At 48.8% G+C, this 23282-nt stretch overlaps 11 protein-coding genes across 11 annotated transcripts; 6 read left to right on the top strand and 5 right to left on the bottom strand.

The window, feature by feature from the left end:
* The first annotated feature begins 151 nt into the window (after positions 1 to 151).
* On the top strand, positions 152 to 1380 carry pfy1 (profilin). The gene is made up of 5 exons (XM_067623469.1): positions 152 to 168; positions 272 to 287; positions 376 to 460; positions 560 to 694; positions 778 to 1380. Exons 3-5 carry the CDS (start codon positions 380 to 382, stop codon positions 907 to 909), a joined length of 348 nt encoding a protein of 115 aa, XP_067484313.1. The 5' UTR covers positions 152 to 168; positions 272 to 287; positions 376 to 379; the 3' UTR covers positions 910 to 1380.
* On the bottom strand, positions 1371 to 2791 carry ASPBRDRAFT_36258 (Got1 family protein). Its single transcript, XM_067623468.1, has 5 exons — positions 2451 to 2791; positions 2347 to 2373; positions 2210 to 2258; positions 2123 to 2138; positions 1371 to 2059 (listed from the first exon to the last, which is right to left on the bottom strand). The coding sequence occupies exons 1-5, from the start codon at positions 2479 to 2481 to the stop codon at positions 1763 to 1765; spliced, it is 420 nt and encodes a 139-aa protein (XP_067484312.1). The 5' UTR covers positions 2482 to 2791; the 3' UTR covers positions 1371 to 1762.
* A 353-nt stretch (positions 2792 to 3144) lies between these two features.
* On the bottom strand, positions 3145 to 4523 carry ASPBRDRAFT_36255 (uncharacterized protein). Its single transcript, XM_067623467.1, has 2 exons — positions 3515 to 4523; positions 3145 to 3455 (listed from the first exon to the last, which is right to left on the bottom strand). Exon 1 carries the CDS (start codon positions 4126 to 4128, stop codon positions 3565 to 3567), a length of 564 nt encoding a protein of 187 aa, XP_067484311.1. The 5' UTR covers positions 4129 to 4523; the 3' UTR covers positions 3145 to 3455; positions 3515 to 3564.
* Positions 4517 to 5097, top strand: ASPBRDRAFT_140557 (DASH complex subunit DAD4). Its single transcript, XM_067619169.1, has 5 exons — positions 4517 to 4551; positions 4615 to 4671; positions 4721 to 4765; positions 4821 to 4905; positions 4953 to 5097. The coding sequence occupies exons 1-5, from the start codon at positions 4549 to 4551 to the stop codon at positions 4997 to 4999; spliced, it is 237 nt and encodes a 78-aa protein (XP_067484310.1). The 5' UTR covers positions 4517 to 4548; the 3' UTR covers positions 5000 to 5097.
* A 160-nt stretch (positions 5098 to 5257) lies between these two features.
* On the top strand, positions 5258 to 8250 carry ASPBRDRAFT_165645 (actin-related protein ARP5). The gene is made up of 5 exons (XM_067619563.1): positions 5258 to 5630; positions 5697 to 6017; positions 6070 to 7010; positions 7064 to 7840; positions 7902 to 8250. The coding sequence occupies exons 1-5, from the start codon at positions 5444 to 5446 to the stop codon at positions 7932 to 7934; spliced, it is 2259 nt and encodes a 752-aa protein (XP_067484309.1). The 5' UTR covers positions 5258 to 5443; the 3' UTR covers positions 7935 to 8250.
* A 1892-nt stretch (positions 8251 to 10142) lies between these two features.
* Positions 10143 to 10672, bottom strand: ASPBRDRAFT_24772 (uncharacterized protein; the record flags this gene model as incomplete). The annotated part of the gene is made up of 2 exons (XM_067622087.1): positions 10143 to 10369; positions 10444 to 10672. The coding sequence occupies 2 exons, from the start codon at positions 10670 to 10672 to the stop codon at positions 10143 to 10145; spliced, it is 456 nt and encodes a 151-aa protein (XP_067484308.1).
* A 253-nt stretch (positions 10673 to 10925) lies between these two features.
* Positions 10926 to 12627, bottom strand: ASPBRDRAFT_224665 (uncharacterized protein). Its single transcript, XM_067621988.1, has 6 exons — positions 12298 to 12627; positions 12105 to 12245; positions 11726 to 12055; positions 11610 to 11677; positions 11483 to 11562; positions 10926 to 11438 (listed from the first exon to the last, which is right to left on the bottom strand). The coding sequence occupies exons 1-6, from the start codon at positions 12448 to 12450 to the stop codon at positions 11071 to 11073; spliced, it is 1140 nt and encodes a 379-aa protein (XP_067484307.1). The 5' UTR covers positions 12451 to 12627; the 3' UTR covers positions 10926 to 11070.
* Positions 12628 to 12775: 148 nt separating this feature from the next.
* ASPBRDRAFT_654180 (cytochrome P450) lies at positions 12776 to 14507 on the top strand (the record flags this gene model as incomplete). The annotated part of the gene is made up of 4 exons (XM_067628531.1): positions 12776 to 13012; positions 13058 to 13388; positions 13434 to 13647; positions 13695 to 14507. The coding sequence occupies exons 1-4, from the start codon at positions 12805 to 12807 to the stop codon at positions 14505 to 14507; spliced, it is 1566 nt and encodes a 521-aa protein (XP_067484306.1). The 5' UTR covers positions 12776 to 12804.
* A 794-nt stretch (positions 14508 to 15301) lies between these two features.
* On the top strand, positions 15302 to 16877 carry ASPBRDRAFT_140550 (uncharacterized protein; the record flags this gene model as incomplete). The annotated part of the gene is made up of 2 exons (XM_067619168.1): positions 15302 to 15870; positions 15948 to 16877. 2 exons carry the CDS (start codon positions 15302 to 15304, stop codon positions 16687 to 16689), a joined length of 1311 nt encoding a protein of 436 aa, XP_067484305.1. The 3' UTR covers positions 16690 to 16877.
* Positions 16878 to 17362: 485 nt separating this feature from the next.
* Positions 17363 to 19530, top strand: ASPBRDRAFT_70575 (MFS transporter). The gene is made up of 7 exons (XM_067629084.1): positions 17363 to 17643; positions 17715 to 17729; positions 17789 to 18111; positions 18171 to 18433; positions 18491 to 18631; positions 18689 to 18917; positions 18996 to 19530. Exons 1-7 carry the CDS (start codon positions 17446 to 17448, stop codon positions 19132 to 19134), a joined length of 1308 nt encoding a protein of 435 aa, XP_067484304.1. The 5' UTR covers positions 17363 to 17445; the 3' UTR covers positions 19135 to 19530.
* A 765-nt stretch (positions 19531 to 20295) lies between these two features.
* Positions 20296 to 21244, bottom strand: ASPBRDRAFT_24766 (uncharacterized protein; the record flags this gene model as incomplete). Its single annotated transcript, XM_067622086.1, has 3 exons — positions 20296 to 20481; positions 20571 to 20799; positions 20856 to 21244. The coding sequence occupies 3 exons, from the start codon at positions 21242 to 21244 to the stop codon at positions 20296 to 20298; spliced, it is 804 nt and encodes a 267-aa protein (XP_067484303.1).
* Between the last annotated feature and the right edge of the window lie 2038 nt (positions 21245 to 23282).

The raw sequence follows: 23282 nt of genomic DNA, 5'->3' as shown, positions 1-23282 counted from the left end.
TCTTTCTCCTGGTCGATTCCTAGTTCTTGCTTGGAGTCCTTTCTTCCCACTCAGTTCCACTCTTATCACGGATTGCTCTGCTTATCCGTTTCCCTTCCCCTTTCCCGACCGTCCCGTCGATTGTTTATCCGACCGTCACCATGGGTCAGCACTCTGCGATTTGGCAAGGTACGATAATGACATATTCACTCTTCCTGTGATATTCCAGTCTTGCTATGAAATACTCCATCTTGGTATCTATTGACTGACTCTTTTCCTCTCTGCTACTTAGGATATGTCGATTCCAGGTACCGTATACCCTAACCATGTTTACCCCGCTTCGGCCACTGCCGCCCCTCCAAGTTGGCATCGGAATTCTGACGCGAAGCCATTCAGCTTGATGGGATCAGGCCAATTTGACAAGGCTGGTATTCTGAGCCACGACCTCTCCGGCGTTGAGGCCTCCTCTCCCGGTTTCTCGGTATGACACGTCCCCCAACAACCGCCGACCTGATCGGCGTGACTCCACGGCCAAACAAGTGCCAACAAGCACGGAACCCAGCGTTAATGACCACCGCAGGTCTCCCCTACCGAGCTCCAGAGCCTTGTCGCTGCCTTTAAGGACAAAGATGTCGCTTTCGCTAACGGTATCACCGTTGGCGGAGAGAAGTTCGTTACCATCAAGGCTGACGAGCGCAGTCTGTACGGCAAGAAGGTATTCTCTCACTCACACTTACACACCACCCCCCTTTATCACGATTCGAAAATATACAGTCACTAATCTCCGGAAACAAATAGGGTAAGGAGGGTATCGTTGTCGTCAAGGCCGTCTCCTGCGTGATGGTCGCCCACCACGCTGAGAACGTCCAGACCACGAATGCCGCTACCGTGGTCGAGAACCTCGTTGACTACATCAACAACCCCCGGTAAATGGGTATAAAAGCAGAATGAAATTGTATTTTGTCTCGCCATGAAGGGGACAGTCGGTAATACTGGTTATTCAAATGTAAATCATCATGGTGGTCTCTCTTTTCTCGATTGTCTTTTTCTCTCCGATATCCTTCGCATCAATTGGCATTCTATTATACCACGTAGATTCATACCTGTACATTATGCACTTACAAGTAAAGCCATTGCAGCGAGACCTCCTCGGAAGTGAGAGTCCAGACCAAACTAATCTCACATGCTCATGAAACAAAGTTCACAGTCAAAAGCTGTCCCGCATTCCGAATGATATCACCGGCCACGCTGTTCCTTGCAACTTTTTGACAGCTCCGATCCTTGCAGATACACGACTAAAGAGTACAGAAGTATTCACAACGAAAGTTAATACCAACCAATATGCTCTACCCAAAGCACTGAACTTTCTAAGAAAGACAACCCAAGATGATCCCCTCATCGGAAAGATATATTAACAATTAAAAGTCTCTAGTACATAATAATAACAACCCTATTATAAAAGCGAAACACCACCACCTCCACCCCGCACATCCAGAGAGTAGATGGACATGGGACCTAGACCAACAAACGATAGTAGTAGTCCATACCACACCACAACATACCATACCATATCATACCCATCCCATCTCATCATGCAATAATTCGTAACAAGAAAAAGGAAGAGAAACCCAGTGCCGCGTAGCTAGTCATACACATGAACATGACAGATCCAGATCCCTCCCATCATTCATCGTCATCGTTATCAAGGTCAATTCCTCACGCACTCCACGGCTATAACCCTCAACAGAGAATCGAACGGAAAGCGTAATGTAAAGTCCCCTGTCTATACAGGCAACTCCGCATTCCTCCTTCCACCCGCCAACGTCTCCAGAACCTGTTTGATGAACGGTCCCACGACGGGGATATTCCCCGCAAACTGGCCAATTGTAATCAGGAAGTCGCCGAAGAGGATGAAGAGACCGTACAGCTCGATTATGAACCCGGTTAGCGGCCAGCGGAGGAGGATGAGGAGGATTCCGGCGGCGAAGGCGGCGGTGCCCTTGAGTTTTTGGCGACGGGAGAAGAAGGCGAAGGTCTTTTCGAGACCGATTATTAGGGTGAGGCCGATGAGGAAGAGGATCTGGGTTGGGTTAGTTCGGCATCGAGGACGGGATTAAAGTAGGTTTCAGGTAGATTGGCGTACGTTTCCCATTGCCAGGCTGCATTGTTGGGTTTGTTAGTGATCTTGGAGTGATTGAGGATATATAAGTGGGTTTGGTTATGGACGTACAGTGAGCGATCGAAGAACATTAGGACTCCGCCGAAGAGGAACAAGCCTCCTATTGGGGGGACATTGTTAGTAGGTGTGTCAATTGGTAGGTGATGTGGGAATTGCGCTCTCGGAGCGAGCATGTTATCTTGACATACCAGCTGAGCAGAAGATGACTCCGATCTCTGTTGTAAGAAAGGACGTGAGTTAGCCATGATCCGGATATGCTTTCGTGCGAAGTGTACGAGAAGGCGGTTCTTACTCTGGTTATCGGACAGCCACATTGTAGGCATTTTGGCTGTTTTCTGAATCTATGGCCAGGCGCACACTGATATGGAAGTCGAGAACAATATGTCAAGAACTGAAACTAGGAACTAGAGGAGTTCGAGGTTGATTATAGCTCCCAATGATGCGATGCGATTCGGAGGCTTGCGGAGATCGCGTGCACGGGGCAGTATATATGCTGGAACGGACGACGAGGCCGTTAACCCACAAATAGTCGGTGGTAGAAAAGAATGAAGATATCGCACACCAATATATAGGCAGTCGTCCTTGAGGATTGACGATACTCTTGAAGTACAGGCGCCAGCAATGCGAGTAAACACGGAACAACTGCGGCTGCTGCGCAAAATTCCCAATTCTGCCACGTCCCTTTCTTGGCTAGGTTTGTACTATTCCGCCTTTGGATGGCGGTCGGGCGATCAACAACATTCGCACAGCCGCCATTTTCGGCTTCTCTCAACTCAACTTCTCAACCGATTCTACCTACCTCTGGGTGTTTACCACCGTGGAAGCATGTTGCATGTCGACAATATACTTCGGATTGCTTGCCATTGACTAGGATCTCTGATGATGTGATGTCTAGTCAAGCTTCTCATGTGCAATCTTTCCAAGATTTGATTGATGCATCAATGCCAGAGACGCGACGCTTCTACAAGGAGTGCATACGATGATATGAGGTGTTCATATGACTTCAATCGGCGACTCTATTACTGCCACTATACTGCCCGTATATACCTGGCGAGCCTACGCTCAGCCCTCATTTCACGCCGCGGCGACAGCATCTTCGGATGCTGTAACTGAAGTTCCGGTTCCTGGAGCTTCGGTACTAGTCGAGTGCAACTTGCACAAGGCGAAGATAGACTTTTATAAGGTCACGAATAAGCCGGAGCGCTTTCTTTGAACCTGTCTCGAGAGGGGCATGGTGGGTGGAAAGGGCTTGACTGTGTTGGCCGTACATAAATCGCGTATTAGATTAGGCTGCTATCTAGCAGGACCTTAGTTAGATCTCGATGCATTCCCTTGGCTTCGAATTCAACAACTTACCTGATATCTTACATTGTAGAACAAAACATTTTCATAGCAAAATCATAACCTCATTTAAGCACAACATGGGCAGCCCTGAGTTCCAAATAACTCTCCGGCACTCCTTGACCAAGTGTCCTGATGACACTAAAGACCTCCTTATCATGATACCTCAGCCTCGTCTTGGGATCTGTGTAAGGCGCAGGCAGGCCTGTTATATCGCAGTAACGGGTTTGCTGCGACGGGTGCAATGATGGCGCGGATTCGATGTTCGTGTACGTTACGGCAGGTCCAGATGTGAATGCAGCTCGTGCGTTCTTTTCCAGCACCAGGGTTGAGAGGTTCTGCGCGGCCTGCGCGATGTTCGTTCGAGGTGTGCCATCGGCAGGGGTTTGGCTGCCGTCGGTGCTGGCGGACGTAGCTGGGAGCGGGGTGGTTGCGCCAGAATTGGACTGTGTCGCCATAACGGAAGCCTCCTTTCTTGTACTCTCTGAAATAAGTTGCTTGACGTTCTTGTTGCGACGCTGGGATGGCTTCCAGTTCGGATTGCGGAACGGACGGGGAACTTGCGCGATGTCGAGACGATCAAGGAGCGCTTGGTGTTGCTCCTGTTCGGCGGGGGTAAGAGGAGCCATAGTGGTGATGAAACGTTGATATGCGAGTGAGCTTCTGGAGTAGAAGGTTGAAGCCGGTGTCTTGGGTCAGTTATGCAGGTTGGTTGATGATGCTGAACTGGGAGTCGGGTGGTGCTCCTCGTCCGGGCCTTGCTCGAGTGGTGAGAACAGAGTGCACGATGCGAACCGATATCACCGGTGCTAATTGCCAGATGGCGCAGTAATAATCACTGTTTTCTCGGCGATAGAGTCCAAGAATGAGGGAAGATACAAATTTGAGCCGATTCTGAAGATCTGATGTCTGGATAGTGAACCTTGTAACCACTTCCCAGCGCGGTGTCAGTCACGTGGGGCAGCACATGTTGGGTTGCCGTGAATCCAAAGCAACAAACAAACACAACATCAATTAAGTCCATCCACGAACTACACAAAATAACAAAGATGGTAAGGAATCCAGTCCACTGGATGTGTCATTTAGTAGCAAGATCATTCTAATGTCATGTATAGGAGAGTCCTCATGAGCACCAGCAGGCCCTGCTGCTCTCTCGCATTATCGGCAACATCGTATGTTACCTGAAGGGCATCCTGTATTGCAAAGGCTGATCGCCTCTAGGAGAAATTGAATGAGTCTATTATGGTCATGAATAGAAGCCTCCAGGTAAGCACACTCCCTCGCTTTCCGCCACGGTAGAGGTGCTGATGGGTTTTATTAGGAGGTCAATATCCAGAACATGAACGTCGAGCTCGTCGCACAGATGTTCAAGAACTACCAGTCTAATGTTCTATTCCATCTGGAAGGTAATATCTCTTATATTGTTTGGTTGAATTTAGCTGATCAGCATTAGCGACGGAGAATTTGCAAGACCCATCTTCTTCGTCGTCCAGTTCTTGATACCCAACCGAGTTTCCTATTTTTTTTTTTAGTAATGAGGACATGATAATTTCACATGAACATTCTGTCATTCACTTAGACCCGAATGAATTGGGCAGTAGACCAAGTATAGACTTCCACAAGTGTGGCTGATACATTCTGTAAAGAGGTATAGTTCGTCGTATCGGCTTGGCGGCATAGAGCGCCGCTGGCGGTGGCCGGAGAGGCCTCCACGGCCCCGACCAAAGCTGGGGAACTTTCAAGCTCCAGTTTCCTTTCCTTCCTCATCACCAACACCACCGCGAACTGCGTCCTCCTATCTCTGACAGCCTTATCAGCGCGCATATATCTTCTGCTAGTTGGTATCTGGTGTACTAGCCCTTGCGACACTCACTGCAATGCAGTGAGCGGTCTTTGCCTGGAAGCTTCCAAGTTGCTGCTAAGAGCGCCTGCATCCAAACCACCATGGCTATCACCTCGATCCAGTCGGTTCTTCCAACCCGGTTCACGATCAATTCGACCGAGAAAGGTGCCACGAAGCCTCCCCCGGAACCTTACAATGTACAAGACCATCCTTTCAAAGGCTACCATCCCCCTCAACCCGAAGGCTACGAAAAGAGCAAGAGTACTAGCGCCATAGTTATCGATAATGGTGAGTGATGGATCAGGCTTGAGACCACATCGCATACGGTTACTGACTTTTGCTTCTCATTTGAAGGCTCAAATCTGGTCAAAGCCGGTTGGTCGTTTGACAAAACCCCGCGTTTCGTGCTCCCCCCTGTGATGAGCCGGTATCGCGACCGGAAGCTCAACAAAGCCTGCCAATTCATCGGTTACGATTCCTATGTAGATGCGACTACGCGCGGTCAGCTGCGCTATGCGTTTGACCCTGGTACGAGTGTGGTGGGCAACTGGGACGTCATGGAGGGGGTTTTGGACTATCTGTTCATCAAGCTGGGTGTCGATGGTGCCAATGGAGGTGTTGACAGGCCGATTGTTATGACTGAGCCCATCGCGAACCTCGCCTATCCCAGACGGAGTAAGTGGTGTCGCTTGCGGCTACAATAGTGGTATTGCTAACGCTTTGCTAGTGATGAACGAAATCCTGTTCGAGTGCTATTCCGCGCCATCGGTCGCCTACGGCATCGACTCCCTATTCTCCTATCGATACAACCGCGGCAAGGACGGTCTTATCATCTCGTCTTCGCATACATCGACACATGTGATTCCCGTGCTGAATAACAAGGCCTTGCTATCCAACTGCTCGAGACTGAATTGGGGTGGGCTGCACGCATCGGAATACTTGCTGAAACTCATGCGCCTGAAGTATCCGACCTTCCCGGCTAGGATGACGGAGAGCCAGATGGAAGATATTGTGCACAAGCATTGCTACGTTTCCAAGGACTACGACCAAGAGTTGAGCCGCTACCTAGACTGGACGGGGCTGGAGGAGCGAGATTGTATCGTCCAATACCCTTATACCGAGCATGTTGTGCCCGAAAAGACCGAGGAAGAACTCGCCCGGATTGCCGAGCGGAAGAAGGAGAGTGGGCGTCGGTTGCAGGAGCAGGCCGCTAAGATGCGGCTGGAAAAGTTGATGAAGAAGGAACAGGAATTGGAGTACTACAAGGATCTACAAAATGGACTTGCCTCAGAGACGAAGAAGGAAGCGAGGCGCATTCTCGAGGCCGAGGACCTGAAGGATGAAGCCCATCTAGACCGATTGATCCGGGATCTTGAGCGGTCCATCAAACGATCCCGGAATCGGGACCTGGGGATTGAGGAAACCGAAGAGCCCCAGGAGGAGATGTCATTCCCGTTATTGGACGTCCCGGATGAAGAATTGGATGAAGCTGGTCTGAAGGAAAAGCGCCATCAGCGACTAATGAAGTCCAACGTGGAAGCTCGACAACGCGCGAAGGCAGAGAAAGAGCGGGAGAAGGCTCGTCGTGAAGAGGAAGAACGGCTCGACCGCGAGAAACGCGAGAACGATTTCGAAAACTGGCTAGCTGAACGAAGAGCAAACCGTCAGGTATGATTGTTCGATACACTATCTATGGCATGTCTAACCTATCTACACAACAGAACATCATGCAGAAGATTAAGGAACGCGACAGGATGAAGGCGGATCTTGGCAACCGCAAGTCATTGGCCAGCCAGATGCGCATGAAGACGCTCGCGAATCTCGCTGCGGATGGCCCCAAGAAGCGGAGGCGCGGCGGCGACGACGACACCTTCGGTGCTAACGACGAAGACTGGGGTGTCTATCGAACGGTGGCTACCGGCGAACAGAGTGATGAAGAAGAGGAGGAGGACCTTGGAGGCATGCTCGACGCCGTTGAGAAGGAACTACTCGAGTACGATCCCGAATTCACCGAGAACCACACGCTCGCAGCGCAATCCGACTGGACGAAGAGCTTAGTGCACGTCTTCTTGCGGGGTCCCTGGCCATTTGACCCCGAGAGCCAACGCGAGGCTCACCAGCTGCATCTGAACGTGGAACGAATTCGCGTCCCCGAGGTGGTGTTCAAGCCGTCCATTGCTGGCATTGATCAGGCCGGGCTGCTGGAGATCGCGGCCGATATTGTGAACCAACGATTTCCGAACCCCGAGGAGCAATCGAGATTGCTGCGGGATGTTTTCCTCACGGGTGGCAACACCATGTTCCAGAACTTCGACGAACGTCTCCGCAACGACTTCCGCGCGTATCTCCCCGTGGACTCCCAGCTCAACGTTCGGCGTGCAGCTGACCCAGTGTTGGATGCTTGGAAGGGTGCTGCACAGTGGGCTTCGGGATCAGAATTGAACAAGTGCTCGATTACTCGACAGGAATACTTGGAGAAGGGCAGCGAATATCTCAAGGTAAGCAGGGGAAAGATACTTCTGTGTGACGCGCGCAAAATGGCTGACGACTTCCAAATAGGAACATGATTTGGGCAATGCCACCACATGGTAGACCAGCTATGCAACCAAACCAACCTACATCACTACAGACTACCAAGGGAGTCGATGCTGGTAGTGGTGCGTATCCAGGGCGCGAGGGAACAGGGAGTCGGGCGTACGCGTGCTAAGTCGGATGAAACATATATATTCGACGAGGAATGATTTGATAGATAAAGATGGCATGGATATTTTCACTTCTCTATTTCCTTTTTCCTTCGTTATGCTTATTTTTGTATGCTATACGTCTTTTTGCTATCATGTGTCTTCTCCCAACGGTTGTACAGTAAGTAGGCACATTCGAAAAGGATGCTCGCGTCTGCATATCTCACCATTAGGCCGTCCTACAATCTCCCCAGTAAGCACAAGTCTCAGAAACACATTGGATGTTCATTGAGCACGCACCCAATACTCCAGCCCCATATGATACTATGAGCAGGCGTTGCAAATAGCGCAGTCAGTATGTAACGCATGGCTGCTGATTGCTTCCGGCAGCATCGCAATCACTCTGGTGCATGGCGTGTGTTGAGCCAAGCAAGTAGTCTCTTGAAATTTCAACCTCGACGACCTCCTGTTACACTGCCTACATGACATGCATGCTACAACGCCACCCCCAACGCTCCCAGCTGAATATGGGAAGTAACCACCCACTGATCGGCAAGCGGGGTGAGTGGCTCCTTGCCTGGGCGATGTAACTGATGGATTTCGTTCAGCGCGTAAGCACACTTGCCTGGCTCTTCTTGAGTCACCCTTCAGGGCAAGGTTAGTCTTAGCTGCCTGTCTGTACAAATTTCGTAATAAGTGCACTGGTGATGAACTAAGTCTGGTCGGAACGAACGAATCCGAGATAGCCTGTTTGGCTTTCTTTTGCTCTACTTCAAACATTGTATACTGTGTGTGGATGTGATGGATGGGGAATGAGCCCCATTGCGACGACCTTCTCCGCCTGGCACCGGATATCGAGCAGCATCAGGCCGGGTGTTATACAAGTGACACGCTGATCTTAAGTAATGTCCTACAACTTACTACAGACCCTGTCCATTGTGCAGGATGTGACTGACTTGGGCTTGTTGTTTGTGGTGGGGTTCCCACCTAGCTGTCGTTGTCCCGAATGTCTTACTATTACGCTTGTCGTAATATTCCATCTAATTGGGTGTGTCTATCATACGTATTGTATCTAGTTTTGCTTTGACCCTGATATAAGAAGATAAGTATGGAGTATTGCCTTTTTATTGCAAATAAGCCTCAATAACAACACAACATTAGAAAGACTATCTCCCATTACTCCCTTCAAAGCATGGCATTCCTTCCATCATGAAGATCAGCCTGACCTGCTCTCTGTGCATATCCCTCCTGACTGTGCATGCTGCAGTGATCCCGCGTATGTCAAAGCCCCAAGTAGCAACCGTCAGGCAGATTATAACAGGAAGATAGGAGCCGCTGAGTCCTCGATGTCTCTCGAAGCCAGATACCGCGTTGCTGAATTTGATGCTGATCTCATTCATGAGAGAGCTGCCTTACCAAACGACGAGGGTGACAATAGGGAGGACAATACTGTTATTGGGGATGGTTGGTAGATCACCAAAGTGCAACGGAGACATTGTATCTTAGATAAAGGATCCCTCTATTCGAGGACAAGAGCTTGTGGCAAATAGATGATCACATAAAAGGAGAGAAAGAGACAATTATCTATCTCTGATTTTCTCTTCAACTTTCCCTGTTCCAGATCGAATGATGGATGTCCCCGTCACATCAACCTAATCCCATCATCAGTCTCCATCTCTCCCCCTTCCTCGTCCTCCTCACACGTTGTAAAATGATCAACTAGTCGGATCGGCTGTTCACTATCCCTATAACAAGCCGTTCTTTGACGAATCCATTCCTTCCGACGCTTCCAATCGAGACACTCCCGTACTTGTCCATCACCCGTTTGATTCCGTCCCCAGGTGTACAGGAGTGTATCCTCTGATGTCCCACATACAATATACTGCAACAGGCTGTCGAAGCAGTGCCAAGAATGTTGGATTGGGAGTGTGGGTAACTTCCCCGATTGGATCTCTAGGAGTGTGCGGCGGATTATTGTTAGACAGTGAATCTGGTGGTACCTACATATATCAAGTTCATCGTTAGTATGAATTCTTAAAGGTCATAGGTCATAAAATCCTATTTGAAAGGCTCAGGGGGAAAGGATGAAGAGATAAAGTAGCTGGAAAATGGGCTAGCCTCACGCATCAAGAATATACACCCCCTTGGAAGAATCCGATGGAAGACTCATACTCGCTGGGAGGTGGTTCTGCGCAGCCCAGCCGTGATCCACTGCGACGAAGCCGTAGGCTGGGATAATTTCCTCCCAGGCTTGGTTCACGGCGTCGATATCTTCGGGTTTCGAGGAGCTGTAAATTCCTGTAATCCATTGGTAATGGATCCAGCGATTGTCTTGGGAGGCGGTCTCTTTTTATTGTCACGTTCGGTTAGTAAATGTTCACGAGTCAGGCGAGGCTCGGAGCCTTAATGATACCACTGACCATATTCTGGGACAGGCTTGGGAGCTCTGGTGTCCAGCGGGACTAAGATACGTTCTACTAAAAGGCCGGTGCAGAGGATGCCAAGACAAACTATCAAGGCCTCTCGCCAGATATGACGGAGGGATAAGCCGCGATCATAAAGGCGCTTGGATAGAGAGATAGCATTATCAGGTTCTTTTCGATCGAGCGAGGTGTATTTGGCTTTTGACTCTCGAAAGGTAGCATGCATATTCGCTTCAAATCCGGGGCACACTGTGCTATGGAGCGATTTGATAGCTGAAGCATTGATGTGACATTTCGGTATGTTTTATTACTGGTATCATCTCTGGATAATGCTAGTTTCCGTCTCTTCGATTCACAGTTCAAACCGCATCAAAGCAGTCCTACTTGGCGTCAGCCTTGCTTTGAAATCGTCTGGCTGCGCCCGTGTAACCTAGGCGCTGGCCATACGGCACGCCTGTGTCTTATGAGGAGGCATTTATGCAAGCAGTACAGGGTCATTTCCAAGTCTAGGGGCTGATGGAATACACGATTATTAGCTTGTTGCTCTGAGTTGGCTAGGTACTATTTGGGAAACACATTGATCAAGTTTGTGCTACCTCCTGCTAACTTCCAGGTCACCATACATTAGCTTGATCCTAGCGTAGCTAGCTCGATCTCCCTTGTGACTTGAATCCCTGTCTCCGTATTTTGGAGATGTTGGGATGCCGGAGCATTGCGCCCGACAGCAATCGATGTCGTTGTTGGCCCGGGGTGCCAGGGTCGAACAAGGTTCATGTTTGACGAGATTGAATTTACCGAGTCGTTCCGGCTGTTCAGTCGTATACCTCTCGATGTTGTTGGTTTCGATCCTCGGTGAAGATACCTTCTAAAGCTGCCGATGAAAGAATTTAATTCGATCTTTCTATACATTGGCCGTAGGGCAGGGAGGCAGATAACGATGACACCGAGCCCGCATTCGACCATCGTCCAGAACAAGAGGTATGAGACGAGTGCTGTGCTGTTAGCTTTGATCATGGAGTGGTGTATGGTTTCGTACTTTCTCCATCTGACTGGGCAAATGGATTAATGAGGTGAGCGATATAAATAGCCATTCGTGTAGCAGAAGCTGCGATTGCCCTGTGTATGTCAGGCGCACATCATAGATTATCAGAAACTGTGCTTACAAGAGACCAACAAGAAAGACCAATCCTAGTGCCATTCTTTGGCGGACGGATATGTTCAGCAACCATATCTGTGGTGGTTAGTTCTAGATGCTGTGGCCGTTCCATGATTCACTTACCCGTGGCAGTGGTAGTAGCCATATAATCACATCCATGATGAAATCAGAAATCGCATATGCTTCGACGAGCGGAACCTGTAGACTGCACTCGGTTGTAACGACTGCAATGGTACCCCACGCATTCTCGGGGTGAGCACCGCAGAGAAAGATTGTACCAAATCCAAAAACTATAGTCCAAACAGAGACGAGTGCTATCATGAACATAGTCACATAATGAAAAGCAGTCCTAATGGTCCGCCTGCTGCAGAAAATGCTGCGGTAGAAGTAGAGAATGCTAAGCTTCGTAAAGCCGAATGCCAGGACAGTCACGATGTCAGCGAAATACTGGATCTACAATCCATCAGGACTCGAAGATATTTTGAAGCAGCGTGGACTGAACCTGGAGAAGTCTAATCTGTTGTTCAGACGTTGAAAAGATGTAGGCATTTGGCCGTGGATCATCAGGTTGGGGAAGATGGCCCCCTAATGCTTCTGTAGTTGCCCCCCAGAGCAGAAGCGCCGCGAGTACACATTCTAACCCCTGAAATGAGTTAGGATTGTTGGGTCTTAATTGATTAGGCACATTTACTTACCAGTGCGGGTAGAGTCAGCCAATCATCAATCCACAACACAGACTTGGTCTTTTTTCTCGTATAAAAGCGAAGGGCCACCGTCACGATGCCCAAGACGGGGAAGAGGATCGAGACCGTAATAATAGCAGCAGGAGTCGCGTATGTTCGTGACATAATGCCAAAGAGGCTCTTGAAGCTTCATCAACGATAGGAGAGCCATCATCGAGAGGTGAGAGGAGTGAGACAATTATAAAGCCCATGGAGTCGGTGCAACCCTCACATCTTAATTGAGGTGTATACCTTCTAGCAACTCAGTCGGATGCGGCTACGGGCATGCTGACTTAGACTGGATTACACACCAGGATGACCCTGGTCACGTTTCTTACAGAGAGGCTATTTTCAGAACCATCCTCAAAGATCCTCTGTTTGTCCCCTCTCTGGCCTCTTGCCTCTTGCCTCTTGCCTGACCTACTGCCAGTCTTAGTTACTCCTCCTTCGTCTCAAGTCTGCTGAGCCTGGTATTTGATTATGTCTTTGCTCTGGAACCTTGGGGTCGCTGTCTTTCTGTCCATACTATGGACAATAAGTGAAGCTATTCGTCGCCTTCACTTCCACGCCCTAGCACATATTCCCGGCCCCCGCCTTGCAGCTCTAACATGGTGGTATGAGTTCTATTTTGACGTTATTCGGCCCGGTCAATATGTGTTCAAGATACAAGAACTTCACACGAGATATGGTATGTCAAGCTCTGCTTCAAATTGAGTGCGGCTGACGATTGCAGGCCCAATAATCCGTATCACCCCAGATGAGATTCACATCAATGACGTCGGCTTTTTGGACACTATTTACGCCCCATCGATGACTCGAAGGGACAAGTATGGCTATCAGCTGAGGAGCCTTCGCGTCCCGGGTGGAGTGGGCACAACCACTGACCATGACTTGCATAAAGTCCGGCGAGAGTCTCTGACAGCCTTTTTCAGCAAAAAGAACATCCTGTACATGGAGGGGTTGATCACAGACAAGGTAGACGAGCTAAAGCAGTTAATATCCACCCATGTAGCTAGAGGCACACCAGTCAACTTGTCTGATGCGTTTTTTGCGTTCTCTAATGAGTAAGTTGACACATCATACGCTGGGTAATGAGGCTGACTGCCCAGTGTTGTCTCGAATTTCCTCTTTGCACACCAGACAGATGTACTTGCAAGCGAATCGAAAGCTGCCATCCTCCGTCAAAATAGCAAAGAGCTCTTGATGGGGATTAATCTTAACAAACATTTCCCGCAAATTCCCGACTTTCTGGAGTCGCTTCCCATGTTTATAAGCCGCCCAATGATGCCTCCGGGCCTTATTGATATGCTTGCCCTATTTGACGTGAGTCTCTGCACCCACCAACTGTTCAAGGCTAACAAATAGTGCAGCGGGTTCGTGAGGAGATTGTGATGATTATGCAGCGCAAGGAATCCGCAGTGACTGTCAGTAAGCACATTGGACCGACCGGCAAAGAGTCAGTGTTTGATTCAGTACTGGACAACCCAAACCTGCCAGCCTCAGAGAAGACTCTCCTGCGGCTACAACAAGAAGGAGCCCTACTAGTACTAGCTGGAACAGAATCACCAGCGCAGACACTCAACATCATCTTCTATCATCTTCTTGCCAATCGTACACTCCTGGAGAAACTTCGCCAGGAGCTCCGTGCCGTTCCTGTCCCTTCCTCATGGACTCAGCTCGAGCAACTCCCATATCTATCCGCCGTAATCGAGGAAGGTAACCGGCTTTCCTTCGGTGTCACGGCTCGGTCCGCACGTATCGCTCATGAGCCGCTGACCTACACGCCTTCTGCCTACGTCTCCTCAACCTGTCCGCCCAGCACGAAAGACAAATCGTACACAATTCCACCAGGCACTCCGGTATGCACCACAACCCTTAGTGCGCACACCGCGGATACCGTCTTTCCGGATCCCTTCGTCTTTGATCCGGGACGCTGGCTCGGCGATGCTGGAAAGGAGCGACGGAGGTTTCAAATGGCGTTCAACAAGGGAGGGCGAAGGTGCCTTGGGATCGAACTCGCGCGTGCGGAGCTGTACCTTGTGGTCGCGGCTCTGGTTCGAGAATTCGACATGACTCTGTTCGAAACAGATGCCGAGGATGTGGCGTTTCTGTATGACTATCAGGTCGCCATGCCGAAGATGGGGTCCAAGGGGGTGAGGGTTATGGCGAAGTTGGATCATTGATAGTAGCCATACACTTCACCTCCTTTGGAAGTTTCTGGGATCAAGATGGGTATAATGGGTAGCATATTGTGGGTGGGACTGGTCAGAACCGAGGGATCTAGACTAGCAGACGACTAATGCCACAGTATCCTGGTGGACGTACTTTCGGTTCGTGCCGCCAGTTCAATAAAATCAAGTCACTTACAAGCACCAACGTCTAGCATCTGGGCGATGCAGTAATTTGGTTCCCAATGAGTCTTACTAATGCCAAGTCGCGCGGTGCATGCGCCGGGCCTTTATCAACTATGGTTTGGTCGGTGACTTTGATACACTAAGGCACCACTAGCCCTGTATGTCTTACTTGGTACTCTAAACACAGACATTCTGTGGGTGGTGGGTCAATTAAATCGACGAACAGACAGTGGAGCCGCGTGCTAGGCGCCTATGTGCTGAAATGAAAAGACCCTATAATTGCTAGTAGGAGACTTTGACCCATCCTGGCCCCGTACACCGGAGTCCGTTGGTGAACTGTAGGGGTCTGTAGGTAACTGTGGGGGTTAAGGATAGTCTTCTCAGCCTTGTTAGTCGTAGCTCATTCTCCTGGCATGCATCGTTCAAACATTACCACGAAGTACGCTAATTGCCAAGATGTAACTGTCCACTGCTAAATGCTGCTACCTGCGCCGTTTGCTACCTTGGAATCTCGTTTGCCTCTAGTACTCTAACAAATGCAGCTTCCAGCGTCCTCGTAATATAGCCTCATTCCGGCCTCCCCTCCCCCTTCTTCCCTCCTCCCTAATCTCCACCACCAGACAATGCTCCCAATCCCTGTGAAAAGAGCCGTCAAACAATCTCTCTCGCAACTTCCGCATTACCTTCAACTGCGCGCATCGAAGATCTTCATCTTTAGCTTGTTCGTCTGGCTCTTAATATTCTATTATCTTCGCATCAGTCTCTGGCGTGATCCACACTCCGCGTTTTTCCAAGACCGCCATGTCTACGAGCTCGATTATAGTCTCCACCGTGAGCGAGAAGCCTGGCATTTTATCTCACAGCACAATTCGGGCATCAGTCCACCCGACTACTTGAAAGGCAGGAGCACCCCCTCCGTTTGTGTAGCTATGGTTACTGTTCGACGAGACTCGGACCACTACTTTGAGGCATCTGTTGGCTCGCTGTTGGAGGGGCTGGACGAACGAGAGCGACAAGCGTTGTATCTCAACATTCTTTTTGCCGATACAGACCCGAGAGTACATCCCAGCTGGGACCAGAAATGGGTGGATGGACTGGTGGATTCGGCAGATACTTATAATGTGTCGGATGGACAATTTCAGCACTTGCAGGACCTGGAGAAAGATAAAAACTTCTATGAGAAGGGGGTTTTGTAAGTCATTGGTCGTATTCGAAGACCGTGGTCAATATGTATCTGCTTCCTGGACCAAGCCAGCTAATCGTCTGCAGCGACTACATATACGCGCTACGTACCTGCCAGGAAATAAATGCACCCTATACTATCATTTTCGAAGACGACATTATCCTTGCCACAGGGTGGTTCTCGAAGACTCTGAAGGCACTGTCCGACATTTCCCAACGGGACCAACCAGGAAGTCCTTGGATATACCTCCGTCTTTTCTATACCGAAACCTCACTGGGCTGGAGCGACTCCGACACGGTATACAGAAACATGCCCCTAATATTCGGCCTTCTCATACTATCTTCACTCTCATCCTTATTCATGGTTCGACGCACTCGCTTTCAGCAGCTCCACCTTGACAACCTGAGCATCGTGGTTATCTCTATGGTGTGCGTTCCGGCCTTCACCGCACTCGTATACATGGCCGGTAAATACAACCTGATGCCGCTTCGCGGGGTTGTTGAGATGAACAAGTCGGGATGTTGCACTCAGGGCTTGGTGTTTCCGAGGGAAAGTGTGGATGGCCTGATTGGGTTCTTGAGCGCAAGAGGGCATGGCCAGACGGACTCTATGATAGAGGAGTACGCTGATCAGAGCCAACTGACGCGCTATGCTCTGGCACCGCCTCAGCTGCAGCATGTGGGATTAAAATCAAGCCGGAACAACCTTGACATTAATACCCAAAGTACGTGGGCATTTTGGTTTGAGACTAATGATCCGGCCAGATTGAGAAGAGAGCACGCTGAGCTCCTGGGAGACGAGGATGTGGAAAGGATGTTGAACATATAGACCATACGAGTATATTCATCTCTATTTCACAAAACTAGAGGTGAATTATTGACTTCACCAGCTCACTGAGCAAAGATGAATCACTTGGGCTTGGGATAATTTCGTCCCCCTCAGATGTTTTACAAAACTCCCAAGATACTTTCAGGTCTATTCCCGTTGTATAAAGTAATTTTAGAGTTCGTATGCCCACACGCAGGCAAGGCAATTCTTGGGGTGGTGTAACCGTTCACATGGTTTGTTTAAGTCCAAGCATGTGGTTGTGAAACACGGATGAAATCGACGATATCGCAGGCATATAAACTGACTATCGAAGCGTAACAGTCCAACCTCACTTGACTGCCGTCTTCTATATCACATCACAAATGCCTTCGGTAAGTCAACCCCGATTAGGAAGGTCGGCCAGCACATGCCATTCAGGGGAAATATACCCCGACCGCCTGTCTGATCAAGTATAGAAAGGCTGCTCCTTTCGGCTAGGATCATCACGATGTGGGCAGGAAATGCAGGAAAGGAACATGTCAAACGTCAAGGAATCATGGGCGGGGTGCAGCACGGACACTTGGCTGTCCTCTGCCAGTCTCCAACGCTTCTGTCTTGGTGGGTCAGCCTATAACAAACGTCAATTAAAGATTATTCTTGACTCATGAGGCGGGGAACGCGATCACATGTATCAGGTACTTCTCAACTACAAAGCAACGCCACTAACATTCCTTTCCCTTCGTTGCCTCATTCTACCTCCAGTTTGAAAGGTACAATATGTCAACAACAACAATTGAGCTGGCTTTACAGGGGCAACAGGAGTCCCAGGACCCAGTTCAACCATTTGGTCCGAGTACCGCAGACGCAATCGTACAGCAGAAGCAGAAATGGAACGATCCTCCTATTAATAGATGGCGACTTCTGGCTACATTCATCAGTTTTGCGGTTGTAGGAGCAAATGATGGTGTTTACGGAGTGAGCTCCCTTCCTCAATGAAACAATCACTGTACCAGTTAAGAATGACAGACTAATTGCTTATCTTGCAGGCACTCGTCCCATATGTATGGATTCTATTGACAAGATACGGTTCTTCAACAGGGAGATGCTGAACGTGGAGTAGCTTCGCGAAGACTATAATCTGTCGACTACTGTGCTTTCTCTTATTTTCGTGACCCCATTTGCCGGATACACCATAGCCACGCTCATTGTCAACAAAATTCACATGACACTGGGCCAGAGAGGAATTGCGATAATCGGTCCTCTATGCCATATCATTCCTTACGTGATTATGGCCACCCATCCACCCTGGCCGGCAATGCTGGCTGTCTACGTGATTGTTGGCTTGGGCAATGGCCTCATCGACGCGGCATGGAACTCCTGGATTGCGGATATGGCCAATGCAAACGCTATGATGGGGGTGCTTCAAGCATTTTACGGCCTCGGGTATGTGGACATAGACAAGTACAATATCTGACAACTGGCAATACTGAGGACTACTGCAGGGCAACCCTAAGTCCACTGATTGGGACTCAGATGATCAAGTCCGGCCTTCGCTGGAACTATTTCTATTATACACTGCTTGGTGTGTCCGTTCTAGAACTCATGGTGAACTCCACTCTGTTCTGGAAAGAAGATGCAGTTAGCTACAGAGCCAAGAACCATAGAAGTTCCGGTAGTGGCGGTGGAAGCAGAACGACAGAGGTTATGAAAAGTCCTATTACCTGGCTGATAGCAGTCTGGCTCTTTGTGTACATGGGCGTCGAAGGTGCGTTCGCTGCTTCATCCTTACAGTGAATAGATAATCTGATTCGCATCTGTCCAGTATCTGTGGGTGGCTGGGTCGTGGATTTCATGGTTCAGGTCCGTCATGGCGAGCCATACGAATCTGGTCTGATTCCAACCGGCTTCTGGGCTGGTGTCACCGTGGGGCGGCTTGTACTCGGTTTCGTAAACGACTGGTTGGGCATGTTTCCCTTCCCCCATCAATGCATGATCGCGTGAATGCTGACTGCTAATGAAGGAGAGCGGATTGCTATCAGCATATATCTTGCGACATCAATTGCCCTAGAGCTTATCTTCTGGCTGGTACCACAATTCGTCGTGTCCGCGGTGGCTATCTCGCTGCTCGGCTTCTTTACTGGCCCTCTCTTTCCCGCTGCCATTGTTGTGGCGGCTAAGCTGCTCCCCAAGCACCTACATACGCCCGGGATTGGTCTTGCGTCGGCTTTAGCTGGCGGAGGTGGAGCAATGTACGTTTAACCCCTTCACTAGATTCCCAAACCTGTTGCTGCTTGAGCTCTTTTGCTAAACTTTTGTTTCGGACGTAGACTGCCTTTTGTCGCTGGTGCTATCTCTGGGGCTCGTGGTGTACAAAGCCTGCAACCGTTTGTTCTTGCGTTATTGGTTGCATTGATTGCCATATGGGTGCTGCTCCCTAGGAGTAAGCATCATGCTCACGGGGTTTAATGCAGTATTATACATGCGTGACTAGAATGAAGAGGGTTGTTTGCATATAGATATATGTGCACATTCATTCAGTGAGTTAGGTAACATGGTGCTTAGAAACACGCCAAGAAATTGAGACACTTGTTAATCAGACATATATTCTCCTGTTGATGAAAGGTAGAACACCAGCCTTGGACATCTAGCATGTGTCTACAATATGAAAACATCACATCATGAATGGTACCTATGTCCTAAGTTCGACTGTCCCTCATCACTACCAAGTACCACAGGCGTCGGGATCTTATATTAGTGCTATTATCAATCACATAGTTTTCCCAATACTCCGATCGATTCATTATCTTCAGGGATACTAGATGCACATCTCAACCGACATAGGAGCATTCAGCTGAACCGAAGCAGTCGTGTCTAATCGGTGATATTCAATATTATTCGTGAGTGCTATTTACTCACCTTCTTGGGGCTGGTAGTCAACTAGGTATCTACGGAACTAGCTCTGATAAAAGATTGTCTCTACTCATGATTATAGCTACTATCACTATCTTCATTTCGCGATACCTGCCTGCCAACTGACACAAACATACACATTAGTAGTGATTCTTCAAGAAGAGAGAAGAGAAGGTGTGACAATTAAGAACAACTCAACATGAATTTTACACAACGTTGATGACGAAGTAGTCCGGTTTCATGTATCAACGGCAAGCTGTTTTTATGTGAAGGAAACAACGAGGATAATATTTGCGATAAATGACTTCCCAACGGGGACGCACACGTATTATTAATGAAGTTTCATTTACTTAAATATATAGATCAATAGGGTTAATCATATTTAGAGATCTTGCGCGTACTGCCGCAATCAAACCTACTATAAATTCAGATCTAATTGAAGACTTCATTAAATTGTTGTAGTTTAGTGACCACATTGACAAGACAGACATTATTCAGTGTATCCTAGGACCAAGTGTCACAAAGTAAAATCACGCCGTCCAATCCTGGTATCACTCGAAACTGAATCCCGTACCCAAAACATGAAAACTCCTAAACATGTGCACCCCGTCCCATACAGAAAGTAGAAGATCCCATATGTCAAACGCCAATCTAGTCGTCCAAAGGCCGCCACCACGTTCTCCTTTTGAAAAGCAAGACAAGAAGACTATTATAGACCTACTGGGAGGTCCCAGTTGGTGCACGTGGTCTTCCAAAGTACCACCGAGCAAACGTTTTGAAAGCTGCAGCATCCTTGGTACGAAGATCATACAATTTAGTCCGGCGTACCACGACGGTATGACCTTCCATGTAGACTTCGAAGACGCGAGCTTGTTGGGGCCCCATGAACGAGAAGACCATAATCTACCCCGAGAGTATAATTAGGAATTCAGGTCCACTTGCAATGTAAATTGAATTCGGAGGAGAATAGAATTTCGAAAGGGAATACTCACTGGTGCGACCATATGATCGATAAAACGTGCCCTTCTCAGATGGCCTATCATGAGACGTAAGATAGGGAGAAGTTCTCCCCGAAGAACGTGGTCATCGTCGGCGTTCAGGTTATTGTAAATAGTGCCCTTCATGTGGGCGTATGGCCCATGTCTGACCTGTTCGATATCGGTGAAGCCAAATTCCGGGAAGTCATAACGGTAGAGATCCTTGTACACACTGTCGCGAACTCTAGTATTGTATCAGAATCATAAGCTGTGTCAAATGGGTATTGTACGCTATCTTACTCAACAGGGCAAAACACAATTTCACCACCCGGAGGCTGTATGCCAAGGGAGTAGGTGGAGATATAGGTGGACCAGTAAATGTCGATTGCTTGAGCGCAAACCTTCGGAGTCCTCCAGTCGTCGGATATAGATTCATAGGTATCATATTCTGCACTGTACTTTTTATCATAGTTATCGTCAGGCGTCTGCAGAAAGGATTCATCCAGAGGAGTGAAGAAAACCGGTCTATCCGTGGAGTTCTCATCTAGAACCATAGACGTGAACCGGAGTTGGTCTATCTCTGATGGAGCGATTTGGTGGTCTGGTTTCAGCTCTGTGATGTGCCTTTCAAGTCTACGCAGCGATTTGCGCATTGCCTTCCTCTCGGGATCTTCGGGACGGACGGACATGGTGGATGGGCAGGTGGGGTAGGTAAGGCAGATGAGGGATTGATGGGATTGCTGGGGATAGATGAGTGAGGTTCTTTATAGCCTCTTCACTTTGTTTTGGATGTCGCGTCAGCGGCCATAGCGGTGAGGGGGGTTACTTAGTCGCTAAGCAATGTCTCCCCTGGAAATCGCATGGAATCTTCCGGCGACAAACATTAACTGCTTCGAGTAGTTAATTATAACGACATGTCCAGAATATCGAGGGGATATACAGTCTCACATTTTGACCCAGTTATTTGGAAGAAGGCGGTAGTTGAGCACGATATGTGGGCAAGATGGTGCATACTGTCAAGCTTGCATCTCCTGCTATAATGACCTACTCAAATTGCTCCACTTCTTAGAGACAGACTTGGTTGAGATAGTATCTGGAAAGACTTCAGTCCCATATTGTCCTCTTAGAAGCACAATAAAACAAAGAGGTTAGATAGCATGTGCTGGGACAGGTCCAGGTGGACAGGAATAAACCAGACAACAGGTGCCAACTTCTATAACCTACTATCCGTCAACTAAGCCCTTCCAGATGCACAAACGGTGATTCTGATGAACACATTTCAATCAAATGCTCAAAATTGAACCTTTTAGTATCGAACTCAATGGGACTCACTCCTCAACTAGTACGCGCGGTTGTGAAAGTCAACCGGGTATATAACTTCTGCTGTCAGCAGGGTAGGTACTAACTAATTGACTTGTCATTCATATTAACTGGCTTTTTCTATTACATTGTAAGTGACCCCAAGGAAGAGTTACTATGCAGTAGTCTAGTAGTTATCCTCAACTTTAATTATCGGGTGGAGTGGGAGGCCTTTTGTTTTCTTCTTTCCCCCTTCTCTTGTACTCATGACCACTAACTACAGTAACGGCGGCACCCCGTATCGAGCGCTCTAGCGGACCGGGCACGGAGCATCGTGCTTAGCTCCTCGCCCTTGATTGCACCCTTGTCGGTTTTTGTCAGAAGTTAATCAGCTTCTTGTCCTGTAGGAAGCGTACTTTCGGCCCGCTATAAAAAGTTGAAGTATTCGTTACTGTTACTGTGCCCAACTAATTAGGACCTCTGATAAGCGCCCCCGCCGTAGTCTCAAAATTGAGGAAGTACCCCCTTGCCTAGATAGGCAGATTCAAAACAAGCGAACTCAACGCGTACCAAGACCCATGCAGATATATACTTTTAGTTTTGGGCAGAAGGCACTTGAATCAGAGGATGGAGTAACAATAACGAGGATATAAGTCCCAACCGTGGCGGGGAAGAAGTCTAAATGGATAAAGGTTCAATAGCTGTCCCCATGGCGGGAAATAGTCCGAGTATGTTTAGGGTGGAATGGAAGGGTTGGGATCCCCGGATCAGCGAGATAGATCACGGTAGGAAAAAATGCAAGGGAAACCTGGCCAGCCAGTTGTAGATGAACGCTGGCATTGGTAGACTACAGGTTGAGTTTGGGTTGGCAAGTAGGTGTCATGTGTTTTGTTCCGTTTTGTTCTTTTGGGAAAGTAGGTTTCGGTTATTGAGTTCGGGTTGAGAGGTACAAGATTTGAGGAGGGTAGCTCTTGCATGCAGGGAGGTGCGAGATAGCTTCGATAGCTACTTTGTAGAGTATAGTATAGAGGGAGAGAAGAAGAGGGGGAAGAGGGGAACGCATGCATACTTGGATGCGGTGTACATGCCTACCCTGCATTACAGACGGGATGTCATACAAACAACCAAGCGGGCATCCCTGCTGCAAGAGACAAACCTGCAGCTCACAGCTGTGGTGGTGGTGCATGTCCTCGTCTATAGCAGTAGTGCAAAGGGCGGGATACCAATGGGTGGATCAACCGGAAGAGACGGGAAGGTGTCGACCCAAATTTCCATGATCATCCAATTCCTGCTCCCATTCAGCCTTGTGGGTCCGGCATCACAGGCCCATTGTTGAGTCACGAAGCCTAACTAACTTCAAGCCATGCTGTCGAAAGAAAAGGAAGAAACGGAGGGATGGATAACCACGGAAAGGGAGGAGCAGGTGAC

The sequence above is a fragment of the Aspergillus brasiliensis genome (assembly GCF_001889945.1).
Source record: "Aspergillus brasiliensis CBS 101740 unplaced genomic scaffold ASPBRscaffold_1, whole genome shotgun sequence".
Lineage (NCBI taxonomy): Eukaryota > Fungi > Ascomycota > Eurotiomycetes > Eurotiales > Aspergillaceae > Aspergillus > Aspergillus brasiliensis.
Note: the sequence above shows the minus strand (reverse complement) of the source record. Positions and strands in the feature narration are given on the sequence as shown.

Excerpts from the sequence above, each read along its gene's own strand:
- pfy1 (XM_067623469.1), top strand. The coding sequence starts at position 380 with ATGGGATCAGGCCAATTTGACAAGGCTGGTATTCTGAGCCACGACCTC. Across the intron at positions 461-559 it reads CCTCCTCTCCCGGTTTCTCG|GTCTCCCCTACCGAGCTCCA; the intron begins GTATGACACGTC and ends TGACCACCGCAG. Across the intron at positions 695-777 it reads GCAGTCTGTACGGCAAGAAG|GGTAAGGAGGGTATCGTTGT; the intron begins GTATTCTCTCAC and ends GGAAACAAATAG.
- ASPBRDRAFT_36258 (XM_067623468.1), bottom strand. The coding sequence starts at position 2,481 with ATGCCTACAATGTGGCTGTCCGATAACCAGA. Across the intron at positions 2,374-2,450 it reads GTGGCTGTCCGATAACCAGA|AGATCGGAGTCATCTTCTGC; the intron begins GTAAGAACCGCC and ends TTCTTACAACAG. Across the intron at positions 2,259-2,346 it reads AGTCATCTTCTGCTCAGCTG|GAGGCTTGTTCCTCTTCGGC; the intron begins GTATGTCAAGAT and ends TCCCCCCAATAG.
- ASPBRDRAFT_36255 (XM_067623467.1), bottom strand. The coding sequence starts at position 4,128 with ATGGCTCCTCTTACCCCCGCCGAACAGGAGCAACACCAAGCGCTCCTT.
- ASPBRDRAFT_140557 (XM_067619169.1), top strand. Across the intron at positions 4,672-4,720 it reads CTCGCATTATCGGCAACATC|GAGAAATTGAATGAGTCTAT; the intron begins GTATGTTACCTG and ends GATCGCCTCTAG. Across the intron at positions 4,906-4,952 it reads TGTTCTATTCCATCTGGAAG|CGACGGAGAATTTGCAAGAC; the intron begins GTAATATCTCTT and ends GATCAGCATTAG.
- ASPBRDRAFT_165645 (XM_067619563.1), top strand. The coding sequence starts at position 5,444 with ATGGCTATCACCTCGATCCAGTCGGTTCTTCCAACCCGGTTCACGATC. Across the intron at positions 5,631-5,696 it reads CGCCATAGTTATCGATAATG|GCTCAAATCTGGTCAAAGCC; the intron begins GTGAGTGATGGA and ends TCTCATTTGAAG. Across the intron at positions 7,841-7,901 it reads AGGGCAGCGAATATCTCAAG|GAACATGATTTGGGCAATGC; the intron begins GTAAGCAGGGGA and ends ACTTCCAAATAG.
- ASPBRDRAFT_224665 (XM_067621988.1), bottom strand. The coding sequence starts at position 12,450 with ATGTCACGAACATACGCGACTCCTGCTGCTATTATTACGGTCTCGATC. Across the intron at positions 12,246-12,297 it reads GGCTGACTCTACCCGCACTG|GGGTTAGAATGTGTACTCGC; the intron begins GTAAGTAAATGT and ends AACTCATTTCAG. Across the intron at positions 12,056-12,104 it reads AACAGATTAGACTTCTCCAG|ATCCAGTATTTCGCTGACAT; the intron begins GTTCAGTCCACG and ends GATGGATTGTAG.
- ASPBRDRAFT_70575 (XM_067629084.1), top strand. The coding sequence starts at position 17,446 with ATGTCAACAACAACAATTGAGCTGGCTTTACAGGGGCAACAGGAGTCC. Across the intron at positions 18,112-18,170 it reads CAAGCATTTTACGGCCTCGG|GGCAACCCTAAGTCCACTGA; the intron begins GTATGTGGACAT and ends GGACTACTGCAG. Across the intron at positions 18,434-18,490 it reads TGTGTACATGGGCGTCGAAG|TATCTGTGGGTGGCTGGGTC; the intron begins GTGCGTTCGCTG and ends GCATCTGTCCAG.